Source organism: Aegilops tauschii, chromosome 1 (genome assembly GCF_002575655.3).
Source record: "Aegilops tauschii subsp. strangulata cultivar AL8/78 chromosome 1, Aet v6.0, whole genome shotgun sequence".
NCBI classification, from domain to species: domain Eukaryota; kingdom Viridiplantae; phylum Streptophyta; class Magnoliopsida; order Poales; family Poaceae; genus Aegilops; species Aegilops tauschii.
Window position 1 is genome coordinate 505,894,197 of NC_053035.3, and position 9,734 is coordinate 505,903,930.

Here is a 9,734-nt window from a genome sequence, read left to right on the forward strand (position 1 = left end):
CAGCTTTTCTCTTAAGCCATTTCTCTTATGCATTGGGGCTTCTAAATTAGTTATGACATAACTAATTTAGAAGTCTCAACATAGGTGGATTATTTTTTAAGATGGGAAGAGGCAGCTTATTTTTTAAGCCGCACAGAAGAACTAGCCTTAAATATGCCAACTAAGGGCATACCATCATGCTCTTATAGGTTCTAGTCTAACGAAATAATATGTATAGAAGAATATAAAAGTTTAGTACAAAAATATATGTAGTTGTATTTCGCCCCGGGGTCCATAATATGTTTGGACCAGCTCTAGACGTGACAAGCCCGGCGTCCGCCCCAGTCTAGTCATGAGTGGGTGGGTTCCACCGGCTTGCGTGTGCCTACACTTTCTTTGATTTTGGTGCAAATCGCAAGCTCGCACGGGCTGGCGTATGCCAATGACATGAACAATAGCAATCGATCGACGGACCTGTTTGTGTTCGACTCACTCGGTTCGCGAGGAGCAATCTGTGCAAGCACTTTGTTCAAGGAAACGATCTCACCATCGAGGTGGCTGCGCTGTTCATTGACTTCTTTTCAACTTAGTCACAGTAATGACATGAACAAGAGCAACATGACGCGCGCTACAGATGTTTGAAACTCCTATGTGGTGGCTGCCTTCAGGTGCGCAAGCGTGATGTTGTGCTCAAGTTCAACCGGCGACGCTAGTCATCCATTAGCAAGTAGTCCATCTAGAACCCGGCGTCCTTGGACTTCTTCACCAAGCACTTCGACTTGGTAAGTGCTGGGGAACGAGCTCAAGTGGTATTACATGGAGCCGGTGCAGGGGCAGGTGAGCTACACCGCCGCCGACGCTAACGAGCTCTTCGACTTTTGCGACCGGCACAAGCCCGTGTGCGGCCGCTGCATCTTCTGTGCCATGGAGAACTCGGTGCAGCCGTGGATCCGCGCACTCAACAACGAGCAGCTCAAGGCCTCCGTGGTGTCCCTACGAGGTGAACAACAGGATGCTCCATGGCGTGGCGCCTTCTTCCGGCAGCGGCTGGGCGACACCATCGACGAGCACTTGTTCCAGGAGACGGCGGCGCCCGCACTGTTCATGAACGACTACAACGTGGAGCACGACAACGCCCCGAAAGCGACACAGGCGAAGTACACGGTGTTGGTCACGGGCGCGCAGAAGCGCGACGTGGCTGTGGGCAGGACCGGGGTGCTGGGCCATGTGACGTACCTGGTGGGTGATGTCATCCGCGACACGCTCGACAAGCTGGCGGCGATGGAGCTCCAGCTCCCCGTGTGGATCATGGAGCTGGACGCGTCGGCGGCGGACGAGGCGGTGCACCCGATGACCAGGTGGTGCCGCAGGAGGCATTCGTGCACCCGGACGTGGAGGTGACCATGCTGTGGGGGTTCATACAGGAGGGCCACATGTGGCGCTCCCACGGGCATCTCGTCAACGCTGACGGTGCTCTCAGCGAGGCGGCCGGGAACAGGTTCGTGGTGCGCGGGATGGTGGACGCCAACGGGCACTTCAAGTTGAGGGGGTTGGACGGCAAGTACTTGGTGGAGCTAGCGGCCCGTGCCGGCGGGAAGGCCAGGCGCGCGTTCGGCATGTACAAAGGGGGCGCGCCGACGAAGCTCTAGTATGGACGCTGGGGTCAGTTGACCCCAATGCCTTTGAGTATTTGAAGCTAACTACGTCCATCAAAACTGCATTTGACCCCAGCCCAAAAAATTAGTTAACCCCAACCCAGCAGCTAATGTCCAATGATTCATAGTCTCAGCTTATAACATCGGTAAATTCTAGTCAATCGACATAATACACGAAAAAGAACCAATATAACAAACCTGCATAATTATCAAATAGAGTGTCTTAACACTGTTATTGATTGGCAACTTAGAGAGTTTGATGACAGATTCAATGAAGTAAATTTTGCATTGCTTATTCACATGGCTTCTTTCAATCCAAAAAACTCTTTCGCTGCTTTTTAACTTGGAGAGTTTGTTGAAACTAGCGGAGTTTTATCCCGAGGATTTCTATTCATCAAAATTGATGGATCTTGCACACGAACTTCAGATTTACATTAACAATGTCTGAGAGGACCAAAGATTTGCCAATTTGGATGGCATTGTGGATCTTGCTAAACAGTTGATGGACACTAAGAAGTATCTTGCTTTTCCTTTGGTGTATCAACTTCTAAAGCTGGTGCTAATTTTGTTGGTTGCCACGGCGTCAGTGGAGAGATGCTTTTCAGTAATGAATATTGTGAAGAGTGTTTTCTGCAACAAAATGGGTGACCAGTTCATGAGTGATTGCTTGATTTGCTATGTGGAGAAAGATATATTTACTACCATTACAAATGACACCGTAATTAATCTATTTAAGAAGATGGGAGATCGAGAAGGCAAGTTATAAAATGAGAGTCTCACATCACTGTAACTTTTTGTTAATGCTATTTATTCTCTATATTATTTCTTACACACCATTGTTGTGAATGTGATATATTACTTTTGTTCATCCTTTTGAGGAAGTTACAAATGGAAATGTTAGAAGTCATCTTTTTTGCTCATTTTTCCTGAATATGTAAAACAAACAATTTTATGACTTTGCGGAACCAGTACTTGGTATGACAATCCTATTATTATGATACCAGTTATATAATTGGCTCGTTGCATATCTTCGCTCTTCATGTTACCCTTGTATGTTATTTCTATTGTGTTATACTGGGCATAATTTTGGGTTTTCCTCTTTATATTGCTCTCGGCGTGAGTCACACCATAGCATGTGCTATAGTAGGCATTGGTTGACCCCAGTGACCATTTTTTCTAGCTTCGTCCCTGCCGCTCGTGGTGGACATGAACCTGTGACCAACTCCACTTGACTCAACCTCGAAGCCGTCTTGTGTTGCACGGTGGCACCCAAATGACTGGTGTGTCTCGGTAGGTTTTTGTACTCTAAAACTCTGAACCTTTCTGACTTGCACGGTCGCACCCAAGTGACAGCACATTGTTTGGGAACATTGCACCTTCTGCATATCATCTCCGTGTTGATCCTTGGATTAAAGGAAAAGAAGATCATGATCAGATACTGAGGATTCTGGGACTGTTGTTGATGATGGGGGTGCTAGCAGCAGTGGTGATGAATCTCATGGTCCACAAGAGAGTTATCCTGAGCATGAAAGTATAATTGTCAGGTGGAGACAGAAAAACATACTGTCACAGCTCCTGCCAGTGACAACCAGCCTAACGACGAGGAGGGAGCAGCAAGGCTAACTGACGAAGGAGAACAGAGTAATTCGATGCCTAGTGAGGATTAGGTCCCGTGTTTCTACGGGTGGACTATGTAAGTCGTCTGTCCTGTGGGACCCGCAGACAGGGCGTTGTTATAAGCCCCAGCGAGCAACTTGTTCGATACGAAAGAAATGAGAAAACAATTCTAGTCTTTTTTATATCAACAATTCTAGTCTTCTTCCTCCTCCCTACCTGCTCCCTTTTCCCCATTCCTCATGCTCAAATCCCTAATTCTACCTGTTGTGGCATTTTGAACACAGGGTGTGCACACTGCTTGGTTAAATTAGTATGAAGCTTACTGTTTGCTATTGAGAATTTTGTTACTTGTCTTAAAATATGTTTTTATAGGCCTGCGTGTTGGTGAGATGGAGCGTGCTTGTTTAATTGCGCGCATTGTGCCAGCATTCTACTCCCTTCGTTCTAGCATTTTGCTCTGTATGTATTTTATAGTGGAATCTCTACAAAGACTTATATTTAGGAACGGAGGGAGTAATGTTTGAGCGTTGCCTTTTTCCATGGATCATCAACTTTGTGTATGGATTGCATTGCTTCATCACCATCGCCAATCCATTCATTATTGATTACTATATGTAATCAGTGTAGTTGGAACCCCATTTTTCTTTCTTTTTTTCTTTTCATTTTGGGCTGTCCATAAAAGCAAACATTGCAGGCCATGACTCACTGATAATAAAGCAATAATAACAACAAGATGAATTCACTGATCATTGTAGGCCAAGTTCGCTCATGCACTCCTCAAGATTCTGGTGGCTATCAGTCCTTGACTTCAGAAAACTCTGCTCAACAATTTGTTCATGACGGAAACGCAGGAACAAACCGTGGCTGATCTAATCATGGCGTGCCAAGGGTCGTGCTGATGGAACAATCAGTGAGATCATTGTGCCCAAGAGTTAAAAGGATGGCATAGCAGGACATAAGAGGGAAGCAACTCGGTCTGATCGTGCTACTTTGTCAACGGAACATTATTCAGTTCCTATAAATGCTCTTGCTCTAGTCATTGCTTCTGGACTGAATGTTTGTTGGCCCAGTCTACGCCACCGAATACTTTTCGGCGATAGACAATGACCGAAAATGAACGATGATGCAACTCTAGAAACATCTCAAATCCTCTCAAAATTGACCAAGGCCACCAAATCGACCGCACTTCTCCCGCTTCTGTCCTTTATTTCCCACATCCAATTTGTCACCCTCCTTCACCCTTGCGCTCGTATGTGTTGCCCCCTTCGTCCATCATCCACAGTCGTAGATGCCGTTGTCGAGTACCCCGACCCCCGCCTTCGGCATGGATGATGCATCAGCGGAGTCCGTGGGGGTCAGTTGCAAGGTGGCAGGTTGCCCAGAGGGAGCGGCGTAGGAAGCATCGCGAGCGGGAAGCGAGAGAAGGCAGCTGAGGAGAGGGCCAGTGCAGAGATGGCCGATAATGAGGAAATGGACTTGGGCGTGTATGTTCTGGCTACTGCCACTATTCTGTTCGTTGTCGACGTTGGAAGGAAGAACCTGTCGACCCAACCCGAGTAAATTTCGGCCTCCCAGTAGTTAGGCATCCTGGATGTCTTTTCCAACATCAAGGAGATAGTGTACAAGTCACTGCAACTCCAAAGGCAGCCAGCAACATTGGGCAACGCCGGCGATGGGCATGCCCACTGTTGTTCGACAATATGTCCGACCAAGACCGGTACATTCTTTGCCGCATATGAAATTTGCATTGTATGCTTCATTTGTTGCACATACCATTGGACTAATCTAGGGATGGTAGTTTAATTGCGATGCATATGCATATTGTAGGATTAATTCATGCTAAACATGATTAATCATGGTCAATAGCCTATGCATTTTTTACTTGGGGGATACCAATTCCCCTATCTTTCAAGTTGGGAAAACATCACACTAAAAATAAGAAGGTAGTCAAGCCAAGAGGTCCAACATTCACAACCTTTGAAGATATATTGTTGATTGAATCTTGGTTGCGAGAAGCATGGGCCCAATATGTGGAGCCGAGCAAAAAGGCGCAAATATTGGCGAAAAATCCACAAACTCTACCATGAGCAAAACCACTATGAGGAGTCGCACCGTATCCATACCACCAACAATGAGGGCTCAACGCAACATAGATGGTCCACCATCCAAGGGAGCGCCAACAAACTTTGGCAGCCAGTTTTTACCAACAAATGAGAAGAAGCCATTCAATCTATTGGATTGCTGGTTGAAATTGAATGGGAAACCAAAGTGGCAAACCGTTATTGAGGAGCTCAAGAACGGACCCTAGAAGATGAAGAAAAATGATGGCTCTAGCTCCAATCAATCTATTGGATTGGATGGTGAAGAAGAGCAAAGTGGAGGGGTAGACGTACAAGCTACCATGCCAAAGAGGAATAGGTAGGTGATGGAAAACAAGTGGGAGAAGGAAAGGGCCGCTCGTGATGGCGCAGCAAGCAAAATGTCCGCCACATGGACAGACATTTTTCCGTCAAGGAAGCACTTCATAGATATGCAAAGGGAGAGGATGGGGTTCGACCGAGAGAGGGTGAAAGAGAAGTTGAACATTAGGAGGGAGAAGATAGACTTGAAAACCAAGAGAAATATGCAAAATGGGAGCTTGAATAGGCGGCGACATTGCAAGGAATTGTTCTTGCAAGAGATAAACTGAGGCTTGCGGGACAAACAGAGGAGTCGAGGATCATATTGCATGACATTAGAATTTTGGAAGATGAAGGCAAGACTAATTGATTAACATGAAGAAGAGGATCAATGAACGCAGCGACAGAGGCATTTGATTGATTCGTGTATCGCTTATCTATGTATGAATTATTTAATTTAATTTCACCATGTGTTGAATTGTTGAATTGTGGTTTATTTTGTCTTGTCGAATTAGTGAATTGATGATGATTTTACGTTATATGATAGACGTGCATGGATTTGCATGAATATGTGGGTTTGCATATGGGGAGTATGATTGCCCGGGAGGACAAATGAGGAGCCGGCCGACGTTGTCCGTGGGCGCATCTGCCGGACGTTTAGGGGGAGGATTTGCATAGTCGAGTTGTAGATGCTCTTCTTCGGATTGTATTCGGCATAATGTAATCTCGTCCGTAGTCCGTTTGAAAGCCTCAGTTACTCTACGTATCTTTGTTGCTTATAATTAAGAGTCAAGTTCTAAAAAAAATTGTGTACTAGTAACTACTAAGTAAGCATAGAGATCTACATCTAGAGAGGATTTCTAACGGACTACGGGCGAGATGACATGTCGAGATTTGGTTGGATAAGAAAAGGGGAAGGGGGCCGCCCAGTGAAATTGTGGGAGCGGGGAGGGGGTTAATGAGAAAACCAGACCGGTAATCAAACCAGTGAGGCTATCAGTTTAGGTTTTTACTGATTGGCCCGCCAATTCAATTGGTCAATAGCGACAAAAAACGAGCATATTTAAGTCATTTTTGTAAAACAAAATTACATCGAATGAATACACATATTATTGATCGGAGCCCATTATTAAATGAAATGTTGTAGCTAGCCCAGTGGTAGTGAATTTTTAAACATGCGGTGGCTCAGGGTCAAATGTTTGATTCCTAGTTTTCACACAATTCTCTTGATATTTGCTGGTTTTTTAAAAACCAGACTAGACCTCGAATCTGATTATTATTATTTCTGGTCGCGGCGGTTTTAAAAACTATGGTTTTGGAAGGCTACTAAACTCTCTGTAAACCATCCGTGGATGTTGCAGTTTTTAAGCATAAAATTGGATGATTTATATCTACTGGAAAATCGAACTTCTTCCTGTAAAATTCATATCTATCTAGGCAAACAATTCATGATGCATTAATAATATCAACAAGCCAAACAACGCACAAGATTTATGACCTTGGTCGTTCGTCAGTCAGTAAGTGCGTAGTTCAAGTCTAAATCGTGCATATACTAAGCTAAGACAAAAAAAAATTCTAAAGCTCGTCGTGATCGTTGTCCTCCTCGCCGGCGTCGTCATGACCACCGTCTGTGCTCCTGTAGGCGTCGGCGAAGGCGGGGCTGCAGACATCCTCCAGCTCCTTAGCTTCTCCGCGTAGTCGTCCTTGTCGGCGTCCGGGTTGGCCTCTAGCCACTCGCTGGCCTCCCTCGCAGCCTCCCTCACCTTCTCCCTGTCGCCGCCGTCCATCTTGGCCCCCAGCTCGCCGTCGGCCGTCGTCCGGGCGCTGTAAACGTAGGACTCCAGCTGGTTCCGTGCGTCCACCTTGTCCCTCACCTTCCTGTCCTCCTCAGCGAAGTCCTCCGCCTCTTGCACCATGCGCTCGATCTCCTCCTGGCTGATGCTACGGCCGGCGCTGCTGATCCCGATCTTCTTCGACCTGCCGGTGCCCTTGTCCGCTGCCCCCACGTGCAGGATGCCGTTCACGTCCACCTCCAGGGTCACCTCGATCTGCGGCGTGCCCCTTGGCGCCGGCGCGATCCCGGTCAGGTCGAACTTGCCCAGCAGCCTGTTGTCCTTGGTCATGCTCCGCTCGCCCTCGAACACCGTGATGGTCACCGTCGTCTGCCTGTCCTCGTAGGTGGTGAACATCTTGGTTCTCTTGGTCGGGATTGGCATGTTCCGGGGGATCACGCTCGCCATCACTCCACCGGCCGTCTCGATGCCGAGCGTCAGCGGCGTCACGTCCAGCACCACAACCTCCCTGGCGTCGCCGCGCACGATGCCGCCCTGCACGGCCGCGCCGTAGGCCACGGCCTCGTCGGGGTTGACGCCCTTGTGGGGCTCCTTGCCGCCGAAGTAGTCACGGAGGAGCTGCTGCACCTTGGGGATCCTGGTGCTGCCGCCGACCAGCACCACCTCGTCGACGTCGCCCTTGGCCAGCCCGGCGTCCGCCATGGCCTTCTTGACGTGCGCCATGACCTTGCGGAAGAGGTCGGCGTTGAGCTCCTCGAAGCGGGCCCGGGTGAGCGGCTCCGACAGGTCGAAGCCGTCGGCCAGCGACTCGACCTCCACGCGGACCTGGAGCTGGGTGCTGAGCGCCCGCTTGGCGCGCTCACACTCGCGGCGGAGCTTGCCGAGCGCGCGCGCGTCGCCTGAGATGTCGACGCCGTGCTTCCGCTTGACGAGCCGGATGAAGTGGTCCATGACGCGCTGGTCGAAGTCCTCGCCTCCGAGATGGGTGTCGCCGTTAGTAGCGAGGACCTCGAAGACGCCGCCGTCGAGCGCGAGCACGCTCACGTCGAAGGTGCCGCCGCCGAGGTCGAACACGAGCACGTTCCGCTCCTTCCCGTCGGCCACCTTGTCGAGGCCGTAGGCGATGGCGGCGGCAGTGGGCTCGTTGATGAGGCGGACGACGTTGAGGCCGGCGTCCTTGGTGGCCTGGCGCTGCGCATCGTTGAAGTAGGCCGGGATGGTGATCACGGCGTCCCGGACCTTGTCGCCGAGATACGCCTCGGCTGTCTCCTTCATCCTGGCTGAGCGCTGGCACGTCGCCGGCCTTCACCTCCACCTCGACGTGCGGCTTGCCGTTCTTGTCCATCACCTTGAACGGCAGCAGCTTCATGTCCCGCTGCACCTCGGCGTCGCCGAACTGCCTGCAGATGAGGCGCTTGGCATCGTAGACGGTGCGGAGAGGGTTGGCGGCGGCCTGGTTCTTGGCGGCCTAGCCGATGAGGCGCTCGCCAGACAGGAGTCGGTGAAGGCGACCCAGGAGGGGGTGATGCGGTTGCCCTGGTCGTTGGCGATGATCTCCACGCGGCCACACACGACACGAGTAGGTTGTGGCCAGGTCGATGCCGATCACCGGCCCGCCGTTGCCGGACCCCTTCTCCTTGGCAGCCGAGGGAGTTGGCGCGGCGGCGAGGAGCAGCAGCCCGAGCAGCAACTTGGTCGCGCGAGCCATGGCGCCGGCGATCGATCGATCTCTTGTCGAAGCTAGCTCCAAGTACAATACGTTGCAGGACGAGGTACTATTTATGGCGCGAAGGGAGGCCTACAGCAAGGGCGTGACGTGGACGAATCGGAGGCGGCCTCCGACGCGGTGTGTTCCTCGGGAGCGCGTGCGAGCCGATCTGAGCCGTTGGATCTTACGATCGGACGGCTGCGAGGGCTCCTCTCCAGACACCAAAGAATTGGGCTGCGCAAAGTAGCAGAACCGTTAATGCCATTCGCGCAGCACATGAGCGTTATCATCTTTCTTTTTTTTTTTTCTTTTGCAGGCGATGAGCGTTATCATCTTTCAGCGAGCCGAGGGAACAAGAGTGTTGCTACACGTACGATGAAATTCATCCAAAGTTGTGTACGATAAGACTGATCTGGGCTTGTGGGCCACATCAGATTGAATCAAGCATGTCTCTTGTCGTACAGAATCGGATGAGAAAAGATTCGTATGCAAGGGAACAATGTGCTTCCGCCTGTCAAGATGATGCTGAAAACAGCCTAATGCAGTCACGCGATCAAAGGTCAAGATAGCGTCACTGCGTCAG

At 49.9% G+C, this 9,734-nt stretch overlaps 2 protein-coding genes across 2 annotated transcripts; one reads left to right on the forward strand and one right to left on the reverse strand.

Moving 5' to 3' along the window:
* The first annotated feature begins 795 nt into the window (after positions 1-795).
* On the forward strand, positions 796-1,380 carry LOC109754657 (endo-1,4-beta-xylanase 2-like). The gene has a single exon (XM_020313572.1). The coding sequence runs from the start codon at positions 796-798 to the stop codon at positions 1,378-1,380; it is 585 nt and encodes a 194-aa protein (XP_020169161.1).
* A 2,288-nt stretch (positions 1,381-3,668) lies between these two features.
* On the reverse strand, positions 3,669-9,151 carry LOC109754661 (heat shock 70 kDa protein BIP4-like). Its single transcript, XM_073499839.1, has 4 exons — positions 9,016-9,151; positions 8,452-8,723; positions 7,414-8,319; positions 3,669-4,846 (listed from the first exon to the last, which is right to left on the reverse strand). The coding sequence occupies exons 1-4, from the start codon at positions 9,149-9,151 to the stop codon at positions 4,607-4,609; spliced, it is 1,554 nt and encodes a 517-aa protein (XP_073355940.1). The 3' UTR covers positions 3,669-4,606.
* Positions 9,152-9,734: the final 583 nt, after the last annotated feature.